Here is a 27,575-nt window from a genome sequence, read left to right on the forward strand (position 1 = left end):
GTAAAAACACCAGGCAGGCCCCACAAATAACCCAGAGATGCATTTTAAATAAAAGGACACATTCTACTCATGTAAAAACACGCTGATTCCTGGACCGTCTGCGGGCCGGATTGAGAAGGCAATTGGACCGCATCCGGCCCACGGGCCTTAGGTTGCCTTCCTCTGCACTAGTCTTCCAAGGAGCTGAAAATGGTGTGTGTAGTTGTTAGAACTAATTTAAACTTTTGAATTCTCACATGTAATCCATTTTTTTAATCCAGTGGCATTTTAAATGCATTAGGGGCCTCAGAGCTTGTGGAAAACTTACGTTGAAATAGGAAGTGCAATGAGAAAAATCTGGTGGCGAGGTTTTTCAATTCCAGAGGAAAAAAGCAGTGTTAACGTTTTTCCCAAGCAATAAAAAACATGATGTGTAAGAAGGGCCTCTGAAAGTGCTCAGTATGCGAAAGCCTCAGGGCATGGTCTGAAGGGGCATGATGGTGGCCCCTGCGTGGAAGCCGAATATCAGGATCAAAGTTGCCTGTGAATGCATGCATGAATAGCCATGTGACCCTCTCTATTTGGAAGATGTTTTCGTAAAGCCACCCATACTTTTTAGTACTGTCATGCTGTTGGTTTAACTGATTGATTTAATCACTTGTATTTGTGTTTGATGCTTTTGCATCAAAGGCAGCCCTGGGGTGTCTTGATGGTTTGGGACTGACCCAGTCCCAGCAATCTGCATGGTAGATTGCTGGCATGGGAACTGTGTGCACTGCCATTTGAGTTCCATGAAATAAGTGTGGGATATAAATGAGAACACAGCAAGATGTAGAATGTTTCAAAAGTAATTGGGGGAGTATAGTAGGAGACTTAGATCCTTGTTTTTCCACCCTGCTCCAGGCTCTGTTTTAACTGATTGGAGAGCAGGGAGCATTCCCATCATTGCTAATGTGCTCTACAGTGCATTTTTAGCATGATGGAGCTTCAGTAAATAAGATACTAAGGCACGAGGAAGGGGTTTGGCACAGTGCATTGTGCTTATTTGCAACCAACTTTTCTTCTCACACTACTGTGCTCTGCTGTCTGATATCAATCCTTAGTGATTCTTAAAAAGGTAACTTCTGTTTCAATTCTCTAACTCCATTAGAAGCACCGTGTACCTATTCTACAGCTATCTTCACCTTGGAAGTTACAATCTTGTCACCCAGCAATATTTTCTTCATTCTTAAGGTGTGACCAACAGTTCTATAGAAATTTAGAAACAATGGGTAAAGTCCAGTGGTAGAAGGCCACTTGTGCAGCAGCCAATCTGCCTACCTCTCCAGGACGACACAATACAGTGGTACCTTGGTTTACGAACTTAATCCGTTCCAGAGGTCCGTTCTTAAACCAAAACAGTTCTTAAACCGAGGTGCGCTTTCCCTAATGAGACCTCCTGCCACCAGTGCCCTTCCACTGTTCCGCTTCCGTTCTTAGACCGAAGTAAAGTTCGCAAACCGGGACACTACTTCCAGTTTTGCGGAGTTCATAAACCGAGGTACCACTGTACTGGGAGGGGTCTCCTGAACAGCATCCCTTGTGTTGCACAGAACTGCAGGAGAGAATTGCCTGAAGGTGGGTGGTGCATGTGTGTCCTGCACCAGTGGTGTCTGGCTCTATGCAGTATTACAGTTTTAAGTTTGCAAGGGGTTACGCCATGGATACAACCCAATATTTGCAATATTATTTTGTTTTGCATGGATGATGCCAAGGGAACAAGTTGAGGGATACTGTATTCTGAAAAACAGTATATCCATATAAAATATAAACCAAATACTGCAACAAGGCATCAAGATTATTTTGATTGGAAGCTTTGCACCAAGCCTCAAGGTCCATGTAATCGTGGTTGCAGAATTTACCTAGACTTCTTTATCCCACTGTCTCCATAGCACTTCAGCTTATTGAACAGCTATAAATAGCTTGGATTCTCAGATACCCAGGACCTGAGTAAGACGGGACTTCTGTAAGTTTAAAACCAGCAGCTTCAGTTAAACCTAGAAATTTATGATTGGCGCTGATTCCCTGTTGAGTGCATGGCAAGACTTTAGGTAGGATGCCCAGTTAAGCAGGCAAGAAGCTTAGATAAAGCATTTGCAACTGGATTAATACCTGTAGCTGCAATAGCTGCCCATCTCTGTCAGATGAGCCAGGCAGAGGAATGCTGCAAGAAGACCGACAAAGCCTTCTGAAGACACCAACGTTCTGTTAGTGCTACACGCCACCCCAAGAGATTCCAGGGGTACCAGGTGCACTTACCAGGGTCTCCGTTTCCTTTTGGAAAAATGAGGCACAGTGGAGACTGGTGTCTTTATGACATATGTTTTATTTACACATATATACAACCTGAAGCCTAGGTAGAGGAGAATCCTAGCATTCCCCCCATTACAGAGGGACTCGCTTTCTCTTCTTATAGACGCACATGGCAGGCTTGCCTTTAAAAGCAGAGACACCAGCCATGCTCTGTGTCTCGTTTGTTACAGCCCATCACAGTCTGCTCACATGCTGTCCTTGCTAGCTACCAGCAACATACAAACAAACATAAGCAACTGTTTGTGCAGTTTAGTTCATCAGTTGATTGTTGTGGTCTGTGATAACAGAAATATGACCCATGAGCTGGAGCTGGAATAAATGAACTTGTATAACTTAGTCTGCAAAGTTACCCCCTCCCCCCACCTTTTACTTGATGCACTTGCTTGTGTCCACCAATGTTATTTTTACAAGCCTGGTATAAATACTTTTTGTGTTTGGTGTAGATCCCTCTCATGTTCTTGGCACGGGCAAAGGCTTAAGAGAAAAGCAGAAAAGAAAACGTTTGTTCATTCACTTTAAGTGTCAGATAGAGAGCTGCACATGGGAATCTATAACAGAAATGTGTTGGGCATCAAGCTGTTTATTTCCATCAGACTCCCCCACCGCCATTGCTGGTTGGTTCCTCATAGGAGACTTACTGACCTTTAAGCCTTTTTTACAGTAGTTGGAAGAGTTGATGAAATTGGGGGGTTCTTATGCTGGGGAGCACCTCACTCCCCAAAGAGAGGTGCCTCCTCACACCACCCCCCAGGGGCCTGGGAGGAAGAGGATGCCCCCATCCTTAGTGGTGAACATGAGGCCAACACCTTACTCACCTGAGAAGGCAGCATTGGCAGCAGCAGGTGCCACCAGGCCTGCATGACTGAAAGGCTTCCCTTTGGCACTGGGCACTCAGCTCCCAGGCAGGTCTTGCACACAGCAAGCACAAGAAAGACCAGCATACTGCCTACCTGCCTGTACTAGTCCCCAAGGTCCAGGTCTGGTCCGTGGTCCAAAGAGTCAACATAGTCAGTCCACTATAGCCAAAGCAGGGTACAGGGCAGGGAAGCAGGCAAGGTCAGGACCACAGACAGGATCTAACAAACAGCAATGTTGCACCCGCAACCTGGGGCAGGGTCTGACTGCCTTTTATCTCTGACGGGGTAATGGCCAGTCCCGATTCCCTGACGACTCGCCACCCTGTCTCGCCTGAAAGCGAGCACTCCTCCTGCGAGTACTCGGGTCTCTCCTTCTCTCAGACCTGAATCTCTGCAGCTCGGGAGATGCCGGTGGGTTACTAGGCCCAGGAGCCGCCTCAGCATCTCCTGACTCAGCCGGTAGTGGGTCAGCTGTCGGTGATGACCTAGCTGACGGCAACAAGGTATTCCCCACATCTGGAGCCAGGACAGGCTCAGGCCCCTGACTTGGCCCAGCTGGTGCTTGTTGCAAGGGAATCTGTGTACACTGAGGCTCTTCAGAATCAGGCCCCAGACTTGGTTCAGCCATTCCCCGAGGCAGAGGATCCAGTGCAGACTGAGACTCCTCTGGTTCCGAGCCTGAACCCGAGTTCCAGGCCATCACACTGACTGCCCAGCATCCTGTTTTCCCATCCATTCCCAACAGTAAGGGCTAGGGGGCTGGGCTCCTTTGCCCTCTTGCTTGCTTACTCTGAGGCTGCTTCAGCTCCTGGCAACCAGCATGCCCTTGCCAGCCCTAGAGGCACCATTCACCTGGGGAGCTTGTAGCCAGGGCTGCTGCAACAAACAGCTGTGCAAACCTTTGGGAGGCAGAGATGTGAGAGGGCATCAGAGGGAGGGAGGCCAGGGTTGCCCACGGCACCCCTGACCATCATTCAAGGCACCCCAGGGTGCCACGACACACTGGTTGAAAACTACACCAAAGGTTTGAGACTCATTGGCTAACCTCACCTGGTTTACCTCTCTCGGACACCTGCAAGGCCTAGCAATAATTTCTTCTGGAAGGTGGTGAGCAAAAATTATTCAACACCCTTTAGGTTCCAGTAGCAATCTACCCTTTTTTGTTGAATAATATTTAGGTCTTGAGCAGGCGTCCCCAAACTGTGGCCCTCCAGATGTTTTGACCTACAACTTCCATGATCCCTAGCTAAGAGGACCAGTGGTCGGGGAAGATGGGAATTGTAGTCCAGAACATCTGGAGGGCTGAAGTTTGGGGATGCCTGGTTTTGAGGTATATATTGTTAGTAATAAATTTATTTATGACACCCCAAACAGGAATGATACAAAAAAGAATAATTAACAAAAGTTCGACAAGTTGCAGGAATGGAGACATCAGTGTTATAAATGAGCTTGAGAGAGGAGGACATAACTGTTTGGCAGGCCTTTCTGGAAAAGATACATTTATAGATAATGGAATGGGAAAGACTTTGTTCCTGTATTAGACCATACCTTCAGTGTTACATAAACTATTCTGTTAAGTTCCCGGTAAACTAAATGTATGGCTTACCTTTTTAAAAGGTGGTTTTTCTCTGCATAGCTATTTTTGGAATATAGTTTACCTTTGCTTCAGTTCAATGAAGGTTTGTTTTGAATATATTTCATGCAATCTCTCCTCTAAAATCTGGCACCAGATTCAGGGTTTTCTGATAAGACCAGAATTGGCAGCGGAGGCATTGGGGAGCAAGGTGGAGGAAGAGGGCTTGGCTTTTTGGAATGGAAACCTTGTGTGTGGCTGTGTTCAGTGTTCTCACTAGTTTCGAAATGTCCTTTGGAAGAGTTTCAAGAGCCTTTTCTACCTTGAATTGTTTGTGCCAAAGCTTGTAGCCGCAACAAGAGTTGCTGTTTGGAATAGAAGATGCCAGAGAAGACCCCTCCCTCCAGAAGCCACTGCATGCACAGAATACTTCTTTTTCTTTATACTGTATCACTATTTCCTTCCACTGCTGCTTCATTGCATTTCAAGAGCAGCATCTAGCATGAATTCCTTAGTTATTTTTCTTTAAAAATGTTTCGTAGAATCTTAGCATTCTGGATTTGGAAGGGACCTTGAGGATCATCTAGTCCAACCCGCTGCAATGCAGGAATATGCTGCTGTTCCATGTAGGGATCAAACCTTCAACCTTGGCATTATCAGTGCCACACTCTAACCCAGGCCTCCCCAGCCTTCAGCCCTCCAGATGTTTTGGACTACAATTCCCATCATCCCTGACCACTGCTCCTGTTAGCAAGGGATCATGGTAGTTGTAGGCCAAAACACCTGGAGGGCCACAGGTTGTGGATGCCTGCTCTAACCAGCTGAGCTGCCAATGGTGAATTTTATTATTTCAGGTGGCAAGTGGATACATATTTGCATGTTTTGATGTTGGGTTGCCTTGGAGCATTCAAATACTGTCCACGGGGCTTGGGGGTAGTTCTTGTGGGTTGGACTTCATACCCATCTGCAACAAATCCTGAGCCCCGTGAATAATGGGTGCTGGACACTCCAATGTGATCCAGCATCCAGACAGGCAAATATTGTTGTCTGAAGTACTTAACCATAACATGAAGACAGAAGTGCTTTTGGTGGTAGGGTGGAAAGAGAAAAGCCTCTGTAATCTCCCTGCACAACATCATTTTTCAGTCTGTGTCAGAGTCCTAGAGGCCAGAAGGGTACACTGGGCTGGAAAGGCAACATGGCTAGTATCCGTTTCTGCAAACTACAGTGGTATCTCAGTTTATAAACAGTCCCGTTTACGAGCACCTCCGTTTGCAAACACCGCAGACCCGGAAGTGTTTACATCCGGGTTCCGCGGCGTCAGATGCGCAGACGCAATCTGCGCAGCGTGATCTGCCTCCGTGGAACGGATCTTGTTCGTAAACCGAGGTTCCACTGTATTGACATATTCCTGGCTGCTACTGGAAATCATTCCAAGATTGATTCAAGTTGCTGAGTGTCATAGAAGGGGGACCCAGATGCTTTACAAAAAAGAGGTGTGTGTATGTAGATATATACGGCTGACTTTCCCAGGATCTTCTTGGAGAATCTGTACGAGCTCCTCAGTTGTATATTTACTATTTGCTGCATTTTCTTCCCACTCTTGCTCCAAGGCGCTCTGTGCACTGTGCATGGTTGTTCTCTCTGCTTTCCTACATCAAAGGGTTGCTGTGTATCTCTTTTATGAGATAGAGAGGTACATAGGAGCTGCCTTATTCCGAATCAGACCACTGGTCCAAAATGGCAGCAGCTGTCCCAAGAATTCTGAGAAAAGTCTTTTCCAGCTCTACTTGCAGATGGCATTGTTTGTTAATTTCAGTTCCTTTATTTTTCGATTTCAAAAATATAGCACACAATCCACATATAACCCCCACCCCCCAAGAAACATCCATTGCATATACAAAGTAAAGGATACAGCCAGACATTAAGCAAGGTTGTCCAGCAGGTTAGAGTTGCTTATAGCAGTTAAGGTCTCCTACTCTCCATCTTAACAGGTTGTCCCAGAGTGAGCCACGGGTAGCTGGTGGCAATTGTCCTTTCTGGTGTACTGAATAAGCATGTACCAAGCGATTTCAAAATCAAATTTGGTCTTTGTGTTCCTGAATGCTGTAAGATGGCAGAGATTGAACCTTGAATCTTTTGCACACTAAACTATGTTCTTGCTACTGACCTGTGGACCTTCTTCAAGGTCACCCAGTAAGCTACATGTCTTAGTGGGGTTTTAAACTTGGTTTTCCCAAGTGCTTGTGACATGAAGGAGTTGCTGAGTGTTTTGTTAAACAGTACCTTTTTCTGCTTTTTTGCGAAAACAAAGGAATGATAGGTATAATTTTCAGAGCTGCTTTGTCTTCATGTGTGTGCACTTCAGTTAAGTTCTTGCTGTGTGGAAAGGAACAAGCAAGAAGAAAAATAGCACTCAAGAATTCAGCATGGGGATCTGACTTACTTAATTTTATTTTTGGCCAATTTGATGCTAGGAGGAATTTAGACTGGGGAATGTGGGTCAAAATGACCTGCGCTGGTGCAAGCTGTCCAAAAGGAGCTTCAACCATGTAGATTTACCAGCTCTAAAACACCATCAATTATACTATGAGATCTTTATCTACTAATGACTTAACCAAAAAAGAACAATGGAGGGCAGGGAGGCAAATATTTTACCTAAAGCTGTTTTATAGAAAAGAGTTCTTGGCTTCCTTCATTTTAAAAATAGGTGATGTTTCTAAACTGCAATGGTGTTAGAAATCCAGTATTATTAAGCACGTGAGGCCCTTTTTTGACATTAGCAGACAAGAGCTGCCACACTGTGGTTCCTTTGAGAAGGCAACTCAGTTGTGTTAGAACCTGAAGGCTGCAGTTGCATAGGACAAATCCACATTGCTGCACTTTTTCATACTGGTGTCTGCATTCATAGAAGCAGGTGCCCAGGATGGAGCTACAACTGTGATTTCCAATGACCGTGACCTTCCAGTGTTACCTAGCAGCACAGGAAAGGGCCATACTCCTGTGTCACCCATGCTGCTCAAGGTAACCTCAGAAAGACCCGAACAAAAGATGAAACTGATGCCAATATGTTAGTGCATTGTGCTTACTCCATTCCCATCCTGATGCCATTGTATTGAAGGTAAAACTTCAAATTGGAAGTAGCATGATATGTAAGAACAAGATGAATTGGCAGTTATTCTATATCTTTTAAGGGCAGACCAACAAGGCAGAGTTCATAGCTGTTTCCAGCATCACATATTTAATGTGCATATTGTAGTAAGTCCCTGTCTCTCTGCAAAGTTACCTGTTCAGAAGTGAAGCAAGCATATGTGTTCAACTTTTCAAGTGATGCTTGCATGTGTTTGTATTTTCAAAATACAACATTGCGAGTTATCAAAAGTTGTGTTTCTTCGCCCCTCCCTCCTGAGTCACTGATATATAAGAGCACATGAGGGACAGGCATTTTTTAATACATTTATTTGCTGTTTTCAAAGGATTTTTATCTTGTCTCAGCATAAAGCTATGCAGGCAACTGCAATATTTAAAAATAGATGATAATTGAAAAACCTCAGTTGAAACTCGCAAGATGACAGCAGATTTAAAATGTCCATTAAAGCCAAGGCAGAGGTCGAACCACCCATTATGAGCAATGATGATGATGATGATGATCATAATGATAATAGTTATATTATTTATACCCTGCCCACCTGGCTGGATTGTCCCAACCACTATAAAATATCAAACATTAAAAACCTCCAGAGACTTCAGATGTCTTCTAAAAGTTGTATAGTTATTTATCTCCTTGACATCCAATGGGATGGTGTTCCTGTCTTTGCCATGTGGCTAAAAACTGAGAGTAGGTGCAAGTTGAGTTGGGGAAAATATTTCACTGTCAAGGTGATGCCACTGAAAAATCCCAGGTGACAATCCACTTGAAGCAGACCCATTGAAATCAATGGTCTTAGGTCTGGTGCAAGTAGGATTAAAGTTGGATATCACACTATCTCTGGTCACCACTGCCTCCCCTCTGAAGCTGATGACACCTGGAATAGGGCTTCGGAGGAAGATCTTAGAAAAGGTTCATATGAGAGCTGACTGTCCTCAGGCCATGGGACAGGAGTGCTTGGGAAACTCTTTGGGAACTAAGTTGAAATACCCAGTGCCGCCTTGAGAAGGGCAACCATGAAAAGTGACCGAGAAATCTGGAAAGGGAACAGAACTATTTACCCTTCTGTCCATCTTTAAATTTCTTACAGAACATGAGTGAAAAACTGAACGATTCTTTGGGGGAAATGGTAACTATCAAGACAGAACCCTGCTCTCCATGCCAGGAAGACGAATATGGGCAACTCTGGTAAGGAGATTTCAAACCAACTCTGTGGAAACCCCTTTCCATATTTATATGCTTGCTAAGGAGCACCTGTGCATCTTCCATGGGCTGTGTGCCTGCTAAAAACATTTTTGTTTGGACAAAGCCTACCCAGATATTTAGAATGCTGGTGCATGTTTTAATCTGTTTTTCATTTTTTGAATTGTTTGTTTGTTTGTTTTAAATAAAAAAATATATAGACCTCTTTGAGGTGGTTTGGGGTTGTTGTTGTTGTTGTTTTTACTATCAAGAGCTGCATAGATTTTATAAAATAAACATGGGCCATCACCCCAAAACACAAAAGTCCCTTGGATCTGTGCATCATGTTTTTGCTCCAGGAGAAATATCAAGCTTCCTAGGAACACGGTTTTAACTATAAGTAAGATTAGAGCTGACAGCACAGCTAAATTCCTGCATTGCAGGGGGTTGGACTAGATGACCCGTGTGGTCCATTTCCAACTCTACAGTTCTATGCTTCTATGATCTAGGACTGTGCAACCAGTGGATCCCAGGGCAACACAGCGTTCTGGATCACCATTTAAGGAGTCACATCCTTATCGCTCTGCTTAAGACTATAGGAGCATGGTGTAGTGCTGTAATTCACAATAAGCATATGCTTACAAATTGAAACTTTAGTTTTTAATATCAACATGAATGTGTTTCAATGCTTGTAGCTTATCGCCCTCAATTTTTTTCCTTTCCCATAAAAGCCAGTGTTTACTCACTGTGTTTAATCCCCCCCAAAAAGTGTTTGCTGTAGTGATTGTTACTAATACTGTACATGATTTGGTGGTATGCTCAGTAGAAGCCTGGGAAGGCCAGTATTCTGAAATATTTCAGAAGAGCTAACATCTGTTGAGTAAAGTAATACAGAAAACAATAGAGAGGTATTAATTATGGAGAGTCCAAGAAAGCCGGTGTTTATTTTTTTTTTTGTCTGAATGTTGATAAGAAATACATTTACTCTCTAAACATTTTTTTTTACCCCTTCCTACAATGTATCTCACACTTGTGTTCTCTTGCTTTCTCATCAAGTTCTGGAAAGGTTGACTCGCAGTCCGTGAATGTAGAGCATAAAAAACTGAAAGGAAAGCAAGATTTGATCATGTCCAAGAGTTTTCAGCAAGTAGATTTCTGGTGTAAGTATCTCACTGGTGAACAAAATGAATTGATGTATCATTTCCCTCCTTAAGCCTTCAGAAGGGGGAGAAAGTTGTCTGTTGAAACCCCACTTGCTGAGTCGGAAGAGCTAAGAGAACCCTTCTTTTTCATGTACTGGAGTGCTCCTTGTGTACTGGAGACAGTTTTAAGCATGAAGGCATGTGCCGTGATTCAGACTAGTCCTTGGCATCAGCTGACATGTAAATAAGGCTAGCGGTCAGAGGTTCCAGGATGGAGATTGAGCAGAACCATTGATAGGCAGACACACTAGCATAGATTCAGATACCAGAGAAAATAATCCTGCCTCCTTTGTGCCCTAGTTTGTCTGGCATATTTGCCCTTTAATCCTCAGATCTTATTTATTTATTTCAAATTAAATTTCTATCCCACCTATCCTCGCAAAGAGGTATAGGATGGCAAACAACTGGGCAGCAGAACAATACCGTTTTGTTTCGTATATAAGATTTGTGTTACACAGCAGAGAAATGCCTCCTGTCTCCTGCTACATGTAACACTAGCCGACATGAATAGAAATATGCTCTTAATCTTTCTAGGGAACAGCAGAGCTCAACCATGAAGGAGCTAAATATACTTTATCAGGAGGTACATAACTCAATAATGTAGCTAGCTTTTATTTTAATTTGCAGAAGCGCTCTATTCTTGGTCCTGTTCCCAACATCACAGTTTCTCGGGGGATGTCATGGTGGATCCTTGGCAGGGATTGCTGCAAAACTTTGGTCACTTGCTATTTTTGCTTTTGCTTTAATTGTGTACATTTCCAGTGCCTGAAATCTGTAGTCCATACTGGCTGAATAATGAAAAGCAAGAGGGTACATTCACCCTGCCAGAGCATTATTTACTAGTCTTAATTCCACAGACTCGTACATTTGGAGGGGATCTTATTGTGGTCCAGTTCCCTGCTTGACGCAGGAAATCTAGAGCAGGCATCCCCAGACTTCGGCCCTCCAGATGTTTTGGACTACAATCCCCATCATCCCTGACCACTGGTTCTGTTAGCTAGGGATCATGGGAGTTGTAGGCCAAAACATCTGGAGGGCCGCAGTTTGGGGATGCCTGATCTAGAGCAAATGGGTGCAAATCCAACACGGAACAGCCCACTCCTCTCCCAGGCAATTGGTTCCATGCTCTTACTATTAAGAAATCACCATCCCCTTCACTTAAGCCCATTTCTCTGAAATTATGCCTCTCCCTCCCCGCTCATCATTTGTACTCCGACTTTTATGCTTAGAGGAAGTGAGGTGACATTGGCTTGGTTGCTGGTCAGTTTGGCTGGCTATATTTTGCCCACCTACATCTGGGAGGAGAAGCATAACCAATCCTCTCAAACAGAAATAAATTCCCCCTTTAACAGAAGACGTCCATTTCACCCTAGCTTCCGTCTCTCTAATTGTGGCAACCATTAAAAAAATCCCCACCCCCCGGGGAAATTCTAACGGTATTGAAAGCCAGTGACCTGGGTCCAAGGGTTACCATGCCCTCCTGCCATCTCCCCTGCTCACCGGCATGAATTTCTGAGCAGTTGCAAGATTGTGTTAAGTCGGCTGTGGGCCTCTACACTACGATGAACTGCAGTGCAGGAAGTTTTAAAGGAAATGTTACCTAGGAAGTGGAAAGGCTATGGGGAATGCATTACCTCATTCAGCAAGCAGCAAGTGCCACGTTTTACAAAATCTTCTGGCACCACAGATGAAGGTGTGCTCCCCTCTCTCTGCCCCAACTCTTGGTAAGGAGAGATGATGCAGCTCACTCTCACAGCGGTGTCTCTCTGGTGTTGGCTACAGCTGGAGGGCCAAGCAGATGAATTTGGTCTGGATTACAGAGGTCAATTTGTGGGCAAAAATGATAAATGCTGCTTTGGGACAGTGGGTGGATTAGAAGCTGCCTTATTATTATGAATTATGCCTTCTATGAAATCCTTTATACTGGTACCTAGGTTTTCAAACAATGCGTTCCGGGAGCCCATTCGATTCCCGGAACCGTTCAAAAACCAAAGCGCGGCTTCCGATTGGCTGCAGGAGTGTCCTGCAACCAATTGGAAGCCACGCCAGTCGTTCAGCTTCCGAAAATCGTTCTAAAACCGGAACACTCACTTCCGGTTTCCGATCGTTCGGGAGCCAATTTGTTCGGGAGCCAAGGTGTTTGGCTTCCAAGGTACGACTGTACTTTTCTATGTTAACATCAGGGCTGAGCTAAAGTTACTTTGCAAGCTGTCTTCAGGGAAAGGGACAGTCAGGGACTGCGTACTCTCCTCTTCCCAAGTCTCTGGACAGCATAGGTTCTTCAAGGCTGGAAACTGCTTTCACAAAGCAGTCTGCAAAATTTGCCAAAGCTTAGAATTTTGATGAGAGGTTCTACCTTGCCAACAAGTTTGATGTTGCATCCCTTTGACAATATTCCATGGCCCAGAGTAAATCCTTCTTTCCTTTTGCCCTACAGTCTGTGAGTCCTGCCAGGAGTATTTTGTGGATGAATGTCCAAACCATGGCCCGCCTGTCTTCGTATCGGATGCTCCAGTCCCCATTGGCATCCCTGACCGAGCTGCTATGACTGTTCCACCTGGCATGGAAGTGGTGAAAGAGCCCAGTGGAGAGCGGGATGTGCGCTGTGTGAACGAAGTTATCCCAAAAGGTCGTATTTTTGGACCATATGAAGGGAAGCTCTCCAGTCAGGACAAGTCTGCAGGATTCTTCTCTTGGCTGGTAAGTATCTCAGTGCTGTGGCTGTGGAGGAACCATTGAGTTCAGTTCTTCAAAACTTGAGCTAAGAAAATGTGTGTGTGGCTCAGTTCCTGCTTGCAGCCGTGCTTAAAGTGCAGACTAGAATGGAATACAGTTGTACCTTGCTTTTTGAACAGCTTGGTTCCCAAATGTTTTGGTTCCCGAATGTTGCAAACCTGGAAGTGACTGTTCTGGTTTGCGAACTGTTTTTGGAAGCCGAACTTCCAATGAGGCTTCTGATTGGCTACAGGAGCTTCCTGTAGCCAATCAGAAGCCGCAATTTGGTTTTCGAACATTTTGGAAGTTGAACGGACTTCCGGAACGGATTCCGTTCAACTTCCAAGGTACGACTGTACTAGAAGTCTAGAGTAAGATTTTTACTGTTGAAGCAGACTTTAATGAGTCCATTGGAAGCAAACAGTTCTTCTGCCCAAGAGATAACTTAGAAGTGATGCTTAGAATTGAAAGTAAATTGCTACAAATCTTTCTTCTGCTTGTGTATCCTCCTCCCTCACCTTTCCTCTCTCTCCAGATTGTGGATAAGAACAACCGCTACAAATCCATAGATGGGACCGATGAGACTACGTCGAACTGGATGAGGTGAGTCTAGTTCTTGTCTATTTCACCTCCCACTTCCTCCCGTGGGATTTAAGGCCCAGGGGAGGAACGGTGCATGTTACTTACATTCTTTGTGGTTAATGCTTTGGAAATGACTGCCGCCTGCCTGAAGCTTTTGCTTTCTGATTTTATCACTCCGCATTCTTGCAAGAGACACACACTTCCGTTTTCTGATCTGCTTCGGCATTTGAGTCGTCAGGCTACATTTGCAGCAAAGAAAAGAACTTGGATCAACATTGACTCCTCCCAAAGTGGTTCATTGCTTCTTTATTATTTGCTTTTCTGTGTTTTTAACAAAATTTGTTGGTTTCCGGGGGTGGGGTGAGGTGGGGGGAGGATTGCCGTTGGCAAATCAAGAAAAAAGAAAAATTCTTCCTAAGCCATCTTGTTTGGACTTGCTTGTTTATTGCAATTTGTTGTCTCCTTTGTTGGTTATAAAGGCACGATTGGGGAAATAGAATTCATTAGTGTGTTTGGTGCATCTGCAAAGCTAGGAACACCCACAATATTTTTTTTCTTATTGCCTGTCACTGACCATTGTGATCTGTTCCTATTTTATTTTAAATTCCTTTTCCACTCTGCTCATGGAGCACAGAACAGGTTAACCTATTTTTAGGTGTTCCTGCTTTCTCATTCCCTAAAGGACAGCTTTTGAGAGAGACAGGTGTGTGTGTTTATGTTTGTGTGTGCTACTTACAAACTTGGCTCTATAGCAACAGGAATTAAAACACTTTGAAGACACTAATAATGGTGTTGAATTTTCCTTTCTTTTTAAATCCATGCATATGTTGTGTTTTCCCCTTCTATACATTGCTTAGTTTGTGACTTAATTATGTTATAGGTGAATCTAAATGAGGCCAAAGAATTATTAATCTAGCTGTGGAAAGCAATCCAGCTGGGAATTTAACAAGTTGATTATATACTTGCGGAAAAGAAAAGGGCGAACCATCTAGATGTTATATGAGCATTACAAACAGTAGCCATAACACAGTGCTGCAGTATGGAATGCTTTTGTCCTACCCAGCCTTACCTTATTCTGGGTAACTCCATTCCATTTCCCCCTACTTTTCTACACCCCTCCCTCCAAAATAGACACTCTTGTCAATGATCATATTCTGTCCTCATTGTGCTGTTTCTTGGGCAGCTGGTTGGCCACTGGACTAGATGGGTCTTGGTTGATCTTTTGCTCTCATTTATCCCCACACCCAGTCTCCCAACATCAAGTGACATGTGATTATTATTGGGTGTTTATAGTGCATTACCGTGACATCCAGGAATCGTAGAATTGCAGAGTTGGAAGGGACATCTAGTCCAGGGTGCAGCAAACTTTTTCAGCAGGGGGCCAGTCCACTGTCCCTCAGACCCTGTGGGGGGCCGGACTATATTTTGGGGAAAAACAATGAAAGAATTACTATGCCCCACAAATAACCTAGAGATGCATTTTAAATAAAAGCACACATTCTACTCATGTAAAAACACACTGATTCCCGGACCGTCCACGGGCTGGATTTAGAAGGGGATTGGGCCGGATCTGGCCTCTGGGCCTTAGTTTGCCTACCCATGATCTAGTCCAACTCCCTGCAATGTAGGGAATTGCAACAAATAAAATTATTAGTAGTAAAAGTAACAGTAGTATAATGCCCTGTGGATCTCAGGGTGGTTTATAACATAAAATTACAATATAAAAGAACTTGGATAGGTGGGCAGCCCTACCTACATGTCAAATGTGACCTGCAAGGGGTAGGGGTGATAAGGATTTGGCTTGTTGAACACATCAGGTTCCCCACCCCTGCTATAGGTGGCGAATTGCCTTCATAATTCATATTCTATAGCAGCAGCTCTCTAGTCAGCAGCTCTTCCAGCCCTACCTGGAGATTCAACCATGGTCCTTGCTCTACCATTGAGCTTTCACTCTTCCCCATTCCAAAGATTATTTCTATATGTGGTGGTTTTATGCGTTGCAGTTGTTATACTTGTTCCATGTTCTCCTTGAAAGCTTTTAAAAATTATTATTATTTTTAAAAGGCCTACCCAACAGCCATTTACGCTAATGGTTCCTGGCCATGAATACTATCAGCTAATTAGGTGTTGTGTCCTGTTTTGATTGTACTTTAATTTGCTCCTGGTGGATCTCTTGCTCTTGAACTTAAAAAGAAAAGAAAAGGATGGATGGATGGATGGATGGATGAAACTCTAAATAGGGCAGTTAAGCCAATAAGAAGCTGTCTTGTACATTTTCCAAGGGAATTCCTTTATCCTAGTGTTCTGCTCATTCAATTTGCAGGTGGCACAGAAAGGAAAGCTGTAAAACACTCAAGGATAGTAGAGTGCATTGACAAAGCAGAGAACTGAAGAGTGTTTATTAGTTGATTTTTCAGCTGAAAAAGATGTCATAACGCTAATACCCTTTTGCAGCTTCAGGTGGCAGGCCTAGGTGTTGGACGGTCGAGGTGACCATGTCCTCTAGAAGACAAGAGAAGTCAGGGCGCCACCTGCACCTTGCTTCAAAAACCAGTCTGGTATTTTAAAATCTGTTTGTAGGTTATATACAAACTCATTTAAGTGTCATACGCATCGGTGTTGTCTGAACTTCGCTACACTACAGAGAGTGTAGGCACTTTGACCCCCTTCTTAGCTTGCGGCCTCATCACTTTCGCGCTCTCAGATGTTCTCCTGTTGTAGCTGGCTGTACTTGCCTCTCTTTTCCTTCTGGGGATGCTTCCACCACCAAAGCTATGGAAGGAGAGATTGGACATGCGGAAAGTGAAATCTCCACTGAGACGGGAGAGAGAGCGCTCATATTCTCTGCAGCTGAGCAGGCAGTGTGCTTTTGCACTAGCAAAGGTGAACAAGAAGGCCACCCCCTGCCTTTCAGCATCAGACCAGGTTGCAGTATTTCAGTGATCACCGCACGGAGCTACACCATTTGAGATGGTTCTCTCCCTAAGAATTGCTCAGATACAAGACGGTGGTGGCTAATCATGGATCTTTCTGTTCTTGATTTTTGCTGCTGTGTTTTAGCTTGGTAATTGTATTTAAACGATTGGATCATTGCTGCTTTTATGTTTGTAAGCTGCTTTAAGCAACTTCTTTTGCAGGAAGTGGGGAGAAGGGTATATAGAATTTTTAAAATATATAGAACAGTTATTTTATGGTTTGACCACTGGGCAAGGGTGATCCAGAGTGCTGAAACCATAAAATAAGTGGAAAAGATAGCTCTGACAAGGGCCCTTTTAAAAACAGTAGCTAAGAGGGCTGGGTGCCCCCTGCCCTCCCCATGATTTCTGTTGCGGTTCACATATATTTTAAAGAAATATATAGCTTAAGAAAAAATTTTAATAACCAGACTGAGTCCTAAGCACTAGGGGGTAATCCCCACTGAACTCTGCGCAATGTGCTTCTGAATAATGAGGTTTAGGAGTGCAATGTGATTGCAGTTTGCTTGAAAACAAATGGTTATAGCTGAGATTTAGATTCAACAACATGCATAAAAGTTGTTCTTTAGACAAAATAGAGCACAGGTCACCCAAGGCCACTAAGAGTCCAAACATGCAAATTGTATGAATAATTCACGTGTGTTTATCCTATTCTTTTCACTTATTGTGTGCGATGAGCACCTTACGCTCCATAGCGTGGAGGAGGTTTTGCTTGTTTGTTTTGCTGAGTGTTTGCCATGTATGCGTGGATGGGAAGTCTCAATTAAATCCATGGAGGGGGGGGAAAGGTACATATGTAGCATGCAAGGTAATAGGCTATAGCAGAAATATCATGGGTACCGGCTAAATTTGTAGCGTGAGATGGTCCTGAGATAGCTGGTGGAAGTTCTGGTGTCAGCCTGCAACAAAAGTCTTGCAAAACATTTTAGGGTGCATGTGTGTGTATAGAGGGAATGCTTTCTGCAGGAGCTCTCGCAAAGTTGTCTACTCTTTTCCCAGTCCCTTCCCCAAGCCAAGTTGTAGGCTTGGTTCCTCTTAGTATCCCACTCTTCATTTGTTTCTGCTTTTACAGAAGTAAATCCAGAAGTACAGAAGTAAATCCATGTAATTTATTCAGTATCAAAGAATATGTGCAATATTTTTCTTTTCTTTTGTTAGAATGATTGAACAGAGCCTCCAAATACATGGTACCTGTCTATGAATTCCCCCCCCCCAAGCCCCCATTGATTTCTAGTTTATAAACAAATTATCTGGCACTTTCTACATTTAGTAGGGGGAAATGGAAAGCTTTATGTGAATAGAGGAGAGAAACCTCGGCAAGCCGGGAGCGAATGCGCAATTGGTCGTGTATCTTGCTTGTAATGGTTTGGGTGCTTCACATTGATTTCCTTTTACCCATTTGTGCTTTGTGGGATATTGAACTCAAGGAACATGACAGAACGAAAGAGGAAGCCCAAGTTCTCCAGGGAGGAGCTGGACATTCTGGTCACGGAAGTGACTCGGAACGAAGCCAGGCTGTTTGGAAGGGAGACGATACGTCTATCCCACGCAGACAGGGACAAGATCTGGGAAAGTATAGCCAGGAAAATCACATCGGTGAGCCAGGTCCCCAGGTCTGTGAAAGATATTAAGCACAGGTGGGACGACATGAAGAGAAGGACCAAAGACAAACTGGCATACATGCAGAGGTCCCTCTCCAGTCCCAGCAGCCCGGGGAGGCCCTCGGCCATTGTCCTGACCGCCCACGAGAGAGCCATCGAGTCGACGCTGCATTCGTCACGCCAGAGGCACGGCTTCCGGAGAGCGGATCTGGACGTGGTTGACAGCCCATCAACCAGCTGTAAGTATTAACTCCCCCCGGTCCCCTGCTGAACAGATCAGTTCTGACCAAAGAACTGCATGTATTGCACGAAAGGTCCGCCCTGCCCTGCTAGCGAAGCTGTTATCTCTGGTTGGCGTTTCCTGTTGCGCTTTGGTTCTCTCCACCCTATTTCCTCCCCCAGCCTTGGGTTAGGAATAGACTGTGCAGAGCTGCACCTTGAATGAACTAGCATGAGCTGTGCTACTTCGGTCAAGTTAGCAAAAAAGGGATAGGTATTGTCAGTGGCCATGGTCTGTGGAATGGCAAATGTGAAGATGCTTGGAAAGTTGTGTGCACACATTGACGGAGGGAAAGGGAAGACCAAACGTTTGAACCAAATCTTCATCCTTAATAAATCCAATATATGGGTCAGTAGATGAGTTCACAAGCTCATAAATGTGGATATTTCTACACTGCGCAAAGGTAGTGGATTTGGCATATCCATGGGCAATTCCATTGATCTTTCCATCCATGTACCACGATCAAGCGATTGCCAGCACCAATTTTACGACATGCAAATGTGTGTACTTGAGTCATACAGTACTTCATCTCCTATCAAAAATTTCCACATTTGTGATTACATGATCCAGCCCTGGCACTTTTAGGTACAAAATGGTGCTTGGGTTTTGTCCATTTTAACATCTTACAAGGTATTTGTGATATTCAGGACAGCCTTTACAAATGTAGGGTAAGAACTATTTTTCATTGCTCTTGTGGAAACAAGTGATTGGCGCTACACTTCTGGCTTGCAGCCTTTGATCTAGTAGACTAAACCTGAAGAAAGTTCCGTAAGTGCATAGGCTGCACTTATCAGCAAGGTCTTCTATGGTTTTCCCTGTTCAACAGGCAGCACTATGTTCTAGGCTTATAAGGCTCACCTTGCCACACGGCAAATATAATTAAGCAGTGGGAGAGGTCTATGACCCATTGCCTCATGCTTAGTCTTAGACTGGACTGGGCCACTCCAACAGAAATTCTTGTCATAAAACATCCAGTGAGATATGGCCAATCCCCTATTTGTTGGCTTTATTATTCTGTATTAGTGTTAAACTTCCTCTTCTGGCTTATATTTCATAAAAAGGAAAAGGTATGCAAAATACTGCACTAAATCACCTTTTACAGTGGTGACGCCTCTTGTCCCTGATAAGGAAGAGCTTTGGTGTGTGCAGAAACTGGAAATGTAGGTGTTACCACTTGAGAGCTGCTTCCTGTAAACTAAGGGAATGGGTAGAGGATATCAGTGTGGTGCCTTCCAGATGTTGCTGGACTCCAACTCCCAGCATCCCTTAAGATTGGCCATTTTGGCTTGGGCAATATCTGGAGGGGCACCACACTGGCTATCCTTACTGCACACCCACAGTGGCTTGTGCCATTGCGTGAAGCTGTCTAGCGGTATCTTTCCAGTATTGTCTTCTTCAGCTTGACTTTCCAAGATTCTGACAGGGGTCTCCCCTTGCCTTGCTACTGAGATCCTTTATTGGATGGTACCTGGGACCTTTTTGCAAGCTAGAGCCCTGCCATTGAGTTATGGACTGCTTTGGGATTACTAGTTCCTTACAAATTGACAAATATTACTTAATGGTGGATGACTCCTCAAAGGAAATGATTCTTTGCAATTGCTGCTGCTGAATGAAATGACTTTGGAAGCTCTTAATATAAAATCAGTATGATTAGATTGATAAAGCAGCAGTCATGGTGGTGGTTGTGTACACTTGAAAGTCTACCATTAACTCTCCTCTTATCCTGGGAAGTGCATAATTTCAGTTTTTTTGTTGGCATTTTTGTGCCCCACCCAAAGAAAAATCTATAGTTGACCTTGCACCTAGTGACTTCAAAGCAGTCATCTTAGAGGGATGCTAAGCAAAATGCGTTTTGTGAGTGGACATTTACATTACACAAGAAATTATTTTTAAAGGAATCAACCCCATAGTCTATTCTTTAAAGAAATCTCTTTCTGCATTTTACCAAAATTCCAAGTTGAATGATTGCTTCTCCTGAACTTATTGAAATAGAGATTGTCAGAAGAAAACATTCATGCAAATAATCCGGTGTTTTCTGTTTCTGTTTCAAGCTGACGAAGATGTGGAGGTGCCCGGCCCCTCGCGGGAACACCACTTTTCATCACTGCAGAGGCACGCAGAAGAAGCTGACCTTATCTCCATCCCATCATACCTTCATTCTTCTTCTCTGTCAGATCACTCGGATGTTATTAACCAAAGGCAGGAAATGAGGCAACCAAACCCATGTTCCCAGTCCTCCTTTAGGCCCTCTCGGCCCTATGCCCAAAGCCCACCCATCTCTGGCTTTGACCGCCAGCTCTTCGACACCCACATTGAACAGACGGAGCTCTTCAGGCAGTTCTGTCAAGAGCTGGTAACAATCCACAGAGACATGGCAAATAACATGCATGTGATCAGCCAGAGGATGTCTGACCTGACTGGGCAGGTCAGCCAGATGTGCCAGACCTTGACCAAAATCAAGGACGAGCTTCAGACTTTGAACAAGGGTCAGGTTCCCAGCACTAGCCAGGTGGCAGCACCAGTGAACCCTTCTGAACCCAAGGCAGGGAATAGCCAAAGCCATCCCAAGCAGACGCCTCTTCCTCGGACGACTAGGTCACGCAAGAGAAAGCACCACTTCTAGCTCCCTTCGTATTAAACAGGAAAGAGTAGCTGAGGTTGGGTTAGAAAAAAAATCCATTAGCATGACTATTGGGGAAGATCGGTGAGAGTTCCCTATTAAGATGAATATAAATTATGGCAATTTAGCAGTAGGCTTTGCTCTGTGCACTTGGAAGCGTAGCACCTTGCTTGCCCGCCCTGTATTAGAAGCTGGGGACACCTTAAATGCACACAGGTGAAATTTAATGGCCGTCTTGCTCTATGGAGTCAAGGTGCACATAGATTTGTTTCCTTAACCTTTTATGCTCAGGAAACGTTACTTAGGCTTTGCATTTAAATAATTGCACTTAAGGTAAAACAATCCACAACTATATGCTTCTGCAAATGCACTATGTGGATCTAAGAGCCGTAAACGGACTACGTTCTTTGCCATAATTAGCTATTGTGGTTTGAGTACTAAAGCTGGGTAGATACTGACAAAAGGAGGGACCTGGAAAAATAGGAAAAAACAATGCCTGCTTTTGAAGCGTGCAAACCACCACCCAGCACACTGGACTTACTCATCAGCTTTTTCTGTCAGGTAGCAAAAGCAGTTATGGCAGGTGTCAGACACTTCAGGCCTTTAAAGGGGGTTAGCTAGCAGAATTTGGTAATATTGCAGTCCATAAAAATAAGTGCATTCTTTTGAAAGTAAGTTGCACTGAAATCAGTTTGCTAAACCTGCTAGAAGCATGTTTTGGATAAGGTAAACCACTGGTTAGCCTGCTAATTTTTCTACTTGGTCATGCCAGACTACATCTTCAGTTCTTTAGGATATTAATAAGAGTAGTGCAGTAATCCCTCAGCTTAAATGGGGGTTACATTCTGGGTATCGCACCTAAAGCCAAAATTGCTTATAGGCAAACACTGGGTGCAATAGTTGGTGGAATTGCCAAAACATTTTTCTCCTGGATGCCCACCCCGCTTTCCACCCATATATGTCAAAGCTGAACGCACACAAGTTAAATGTGTGGAAGTTGTGGACTTAACTGTATACTAAGCTGTACCTTTTAAAAAAAAAGCTCACAAATTTAACCTTTTGAGTTGAGGGATGGCTTTTTCAGAAGCAACTAACTGGAGCATGCTCAAATGCTGGCTTTGACACCAATGTGATTCTCCTGAGATCTTCAGAATTGCTCTTTTGTTTGCAAACACGATGCCGTCTTTTTAACCTCCTTGTCTTATCACAGGCTTGCTGGTGTGTGTTGTCTTTATACCAGCTTACTGCTTAACAGGAGCGCTGTGCATGCATTCAAAAGAACACGTAAGGGCTTAAACTGGTGCAGCAGGTGTTACCCACTCCCACCCGTCCCCCAGACTTTGCACATTGAAAGGTTTCCGATCTTAGGGAGGTATGCAAATGTGTCCAGCCAAACGCTCCCAAGTCTTCCCACCTTCCTTCCAAACACAGGAAAGATGCGGAAGGAGGTGTGCCTGGTACGCACAGGGTGGGTGCGGATGGCATGTGCATGGTTGCTTGCCAGTTTAAACTCTCATATAATTATTTTGAATCCAGGAATAGGGCAAGCAGGAGATGTAAGCTACTGCCTATGTGAATCAAGATTACCGTCTACTTAGTTCTAAATGTAGTCTAGCCTGGCCTGTTAGGACTCTTCTATGGTTCTGGAACTGGATGTTTTGATCGTATTTTCACACCTGCTCATAGTACATAAGCTAAAATTGCATGTGCACTGTACACTTTTCATACCTGCACCTGCTCTTCTGCACCCTACAGATGTCAAGAGTTGAGACTCAGTCCCCTTAAAGTCATAGCTGCAGTAGTCTACATTCCACAAGGCCCTTCTGGCAGGGAGGATAAATTTAGGGTGCACACTTATCGGGGTAGGGAAACCTAATGAACTCAAGGAGACTTCCTTCTGTGTAAACACACATAGGATTGTGCTGTGAGGGTTAAAGCGTGTTGGGGCAGCCCCACCTCCACTTTCCCTGGGGCTACTTAAGACCAGAGTTCCTTAAGAAGAGGCAGAAGAGGAGAATCTCGGCCAGGCCACGATGTTAGTGCCACCAGCTCCTGAAGTAGACCTGAGATTAATTTGCACCATTTGCTTTGTATTAATATTTTAACCCGCAAACCTCCTTGGATGCCTTGATAGAAAGGCTTCATATAAATGCAATAAATAAATGATGAAAATATAATCAGACTGTTTTTTTTGAAAGCCTGTTTTGGAGGAAACTTCACTTTGGAGGAAACATCTGGAAGGCATCACACTTATCTGAATTAATTAACAAAGTTCAGCATTTGTATACTTTTGAGGCAGGCATAGCGCCATTTAGTTGCAAATTCATGTGAAGGAAATAATGGCGCAGGGTCTGGAAGTGCCTGGTCCCCAGAGCATTCCACCACCGAAGTGGATGGGCTTTGCTTCCCTCCAAACCAAGTCTAGATTGTAAGCTCCTTGGAGTAGAGACCTCTTTCTTTTGCTCCTCTTAACCCTATAAAGGACCATGTCCTTTGATGGCACTCTATAAATTAAATAATAGGAATGTCGTCTGTTACAAAACTCCTGGTGTCTCATGTGCTTGTCTCCAAGCCATTAGGATGAATAAGGTTGCTTTGCTTTCCTGTTTCAAACTTTTGTGATGTGTTGTTGATTCAGCTATCAGTTGTTGGAGAACTGATCCCAGAGACAAAAAACAATTTGACATTCTAAGCTACCGCTGACCTTTTCTGAAAAGCTCAGGTGCTTGTGGCCTCTGGATTTCTGGCACTTGGGAGAAATGTACACGATGTGTGCTTTCTTTTAGAACAGGATAAGAAGCCGTAAAGCTAAGCTTGAGGAATCTGGGATGTTAATATATAGAGAAACATATCTGGGCAAATGAAGGTATGCCCCATGATTGATTTATTTTTTCCATGGGAAATGGCAACAAGGGGTGAACTGTTTGCTCTCTGAAATGCTTTCTTTGTGATCATCCCCACAAGGGGATGTTGTATGTGATTGTGTATACCTGGCATGTTTTAAAGTGCCCCTTGTTTGACTGAAATGCTGTGCTTGCCCTAATATTTCTTATATATGATGGAAATTTATGAGTATTTTTGTTAACAATAAATATATAATACTTAAAACTCAAACTCTTTGTTGGGTAACATCTTTCCTTCTCTACATGGGTGCTTTCAAGTTGTGTTCTGAAGCCTGTGTTCCATTTCAAGGACATTTCAAGGATAGTTTACAACTTACAGTACATATCTCTGCATGGTGCACAAATAGCACTTTTCTATCAGGACACATTTGTCAGATTGGGGTGGGTTTTTTGTTTTTTTGTTTTGCTATATTTTACAGACAATTTGAGGACAAAAAGCATTTGCTCATCAAGAAGGAGCAAAAGAAAGGTGAATGGTTTGGAAATGTTCCTAGTGTGAAAGTTTGTTCATGTGGCTAATAATATACAGAAAAAGCTACAAATCTGCCCATTTGCATTGTTATACAAAAAGAGACCTCACAAATAGTAATGTTCCAGATTTCATCTGCCTCATTTATTACTTTATTTATTTCATAAAAAATTATATACTGCTTGATTTGTAGAAAACCTCACAGCTTACCTGAAACAGCATTAAGGATTCCATGAGGATCTCGCAAAGATAGGTTGGAGATCTGAGCTGTCCATTTAGGTATATCCAAGAGTTGAGCATCCATGCATGAAAGTTTCCTACGGCTTTTTCAGAGACATCTTCCGAATCTCTAATTAGGTTTTGGGATTGCTTGTCACAGCTTGTCACAGCCTGTATAAAAGCACATATGCATACATAAAAAGGTGACTCGTTCTTTCAAACAGATTACTCCCACAATTGCTTTGGGACAGTGAGACCCTTGGCCAGTGCTTTTTAGCTTTCCTAAGTGCATCTGGAAAAGAAGTAGATGTTCATTTAACTGAATGGAATTGTTTAATTTAGGACTGATTCTGAGCTTTTCTTCCTTTAAAAAGGAAATAGAGCAACCGCCACCAGGAAAGAAAGAAAAACCACCCTGGTCAGAGCAACTCCTGTCTCCAAATGTCTGAGGAGTGTATCTGATTTCAGCAAACCCATGAAAACTTAGTGCAACTGGGGAAATCTTGAGAGTTGCTGCTTGGCTGGAATGGCACCATCTCTGTTTTCCTCTTGGCTTAGCAAATCTAGGCAATGAGACTGAGGTGGCGGAAGCTTGGTTACAAAGTCAGAAGCTGCTCTGTTCTTCTTGACTTACCCTACAGCAGTGATGGGGAATTTACGGCTCTTCTGATGACATTGGGCTCCTCCTCATCCCCCTCCACCTTGGCTGATGGTCAGAGGTGATGGGGATTTGTAGAGCTGAGGGCCACAGCTTCCCTATCTCAGCCCTGTGGTGTCCAGATCCCTTGGCTTTGTGCATGTCACTCGAAAATATAGATGCATAGCTGTCAACTTTTCCCTTTTCTCGCAAGTAATCCTATTCGGAATAAGGGAATTTCCCTTAAAAAAGGGAAAAGTTGACAGCTATGTATAGATGGAAGCAGCCCCTTCTGTATATTGGATTGTGAAAGAAGTTGCCTGCACCCCCATAGCATGTGTGTAATAAATTGAGCTGTCAGTCGGTTAGCAGAAAACCAAAACTGAGGCAGAGAAGGGAAGGACAGCTCACTCGTATCCGAGGGGTCTGGATCAGTGTTAAATACGCCAAGTTCTAAACAGCTTTTGTTCTGTCACTTATCTGCTACGCAGTAAACGAAGGTTTGGAGTCTAGTGTTCACCTGTCTCTTTTCTGACACTATGATTAATTATTTCGCAAAAGTGCAGTGCAGTGCAATATGAGCATGACAGCCAAGTATGGTCAGCGGACACATATTAGAAGGATATTAATGGAAGTGGCTGGTGTGGTATGTGATAAATCACCTTGTGGGGGAAGAGCAGAAGCTGAGTATTCCCAGGAGCAGCTCTTAGCTAGCAGAAGTAATGCGGCATGACCTCTGCCCTCTCTCTTATTCAAACATTGCCAGCTCCACAATATAGATGCAATCCACTAAGCACGGTTTGTGCACAATCATCAGTAACTCTCAATTAAATTTGAAACATGGCTCCCATACAATTACTGGGGAAATATTCTTGCTCCAGCAACATCTCTCTCACCACTCAGTACCAAGCCTAGGTTTTAGTAACGTATGTTTGCATATTGTCTCTGATAACTCACCTGATAACTTGCTAACTTTTATGCATGCAGATTATCGAAATGTGCACACCAAGGATCAGTGTGACTAACTAGGTAGAGCTAATGTGTCAAGATGGCTAAGAGATGCAAGCAAGTTCGTTCTTGATTCAGATAATCTCCCCCATGGATTCTTAAGTTTTCCTTAGGCAAGCCACTGTCTCTCAGCTGCTTCATCCAACCAGTGGTTGGATGGAGAACGCTTGAGTTAAAATCCCTACTCTACCATGTAGCTCACTGAGTGAAACTGGGCCCATCACTCTCTTTCAGCCTAAACAACTTCAGTTTAGTTGTGAGCATAAATAGGAAGGAACTGTGTATGCCTGCTTGAGCTCCTTGTAGAATATACAAGCCATAAATTCATTAAAACATGGGAAAGCAAGATTGATAAACTTTACAGGGTTAATAATAACTACCCCTTTGCCTGCCTCCAGACGAAATTGGCTTTGGGGGGGTCTGGAGAAATCCTGGAACAGCATGCAGGGAAAGGTGAGGATAAACGGTCCCATCAGGCCAAGAGGAGATGCTCGCACTGGTGGCGTGAACTCCTTGGCACTGCTTTGAATTCCACCCAATGAGTTTGGAACACAACTTATATAAGTGCTATATAATAAGAACTTTCCGTGTTTGCCAGATAAAGAGTACTTGAAAGCCTGCATGCTGTTTTGTAATATTTTCACTGACAAATAAAATCCCTGACGTGGATTTTGGTATTACCCTTGAGCTGTAACTTAGTGGCTTGGTGATGGTAGATGAATGGTTTTCTCATGAGGTTGCCAGAAAGACATCCAACTTTGTGAGAGCCAGTTTGGGGTGCTTGCCTGTTTTGGGGGGGCTCATTACAGTGGCGATTGTGTGGTTGCCTGACAGCAGCCTTATCCCTTGTAAGTCTTGACAGTAAGAAATCCGACTACCACCCGTTGTCCCTTTCCATTTTGAAATCCTTTGTTTCCAACCAGAAAGAGATATGGAATTGGATTTGACATTGTTTTTCTATCTTTTTTTATTGTTGCTGTTTCTTATTGTTGTAGTGCTTTGGAATGCCTTGAGGGAAACAATTTGTCAATGATACCAATCAATTGCTGAGAAAAAGCAATGGCTGGTACAAAGTTTTCAGATGCTGAAATGCTTCTCGCTGCGCAGATGCTACGTGGAGGGTGCTCAAAATGGCTTCTTTGCAGCAGCTTGTTCTGTATAAAAGCCCATTACAAGAATTGGCTATTGGCTACCAGGGTGGGAGTGAAGCTTGAGGGACAAAGAGAAGCAGTGAGGTCCAAGGGCCCAGTATCAAATGCCATTGTAAACACTT

At 43.7% G+C, this 27,575-nt stretch overlaps 1 protein-coding gene across 3 annotated transcripts in view; it reads left to right on the forward strand.

Annotated features, from left to right (window-relative positions):
* Positions 1-27,575, forward strand: part of PRDM11 (PR/SET domain 11) — a 43,550-nt gene that overhangs the window by 6,238 nt on the left and 9,737 nt on the right. For 2 of the 3 annotated variants that reach the window (XM_035115824.3, XM_088669189.1), the window contains exons 2-5: positions 9,000-9,097; positions 10,148-10,251; positions 12,731-12,993; positions 13,544-13,611. In XM_035115824.3, the coding sequence (XP_034971715.3) occupies positions 9,003-9,097; positions 10,148-10,251; positions 12,731-12,993; positions 13,544-13,611 (530 nt within the window). In that variant the 5' untranslated portion in view covers positions 9,000-9,002. Of the gene's footprint in view, positions 1-8,999; positions 9,098-10,147; positions 10,252-12,730; positions 12,994-13,543; positions 13,612-17,992; positions 18,406-20,497; positions 24,181-27,575 lie in introns of those variants that run through there. The other variant, XM_088669195.1, reaches the window with a different exon arrangement.

This window comes from Zootoca vivipara, chromosome 1 (genome assembly GCF_965207765.1).
Source record: "Zootoca vivipara chromosome 1, rZooViv2.hap1.1, whole genome shotgun sequence".
Lineage (NCBI taxonomy): Eukaryota > Metazoa > Chordata > Lepidosauria > Squamata > Lacertidae > Zootoca > Zootoca vivipara.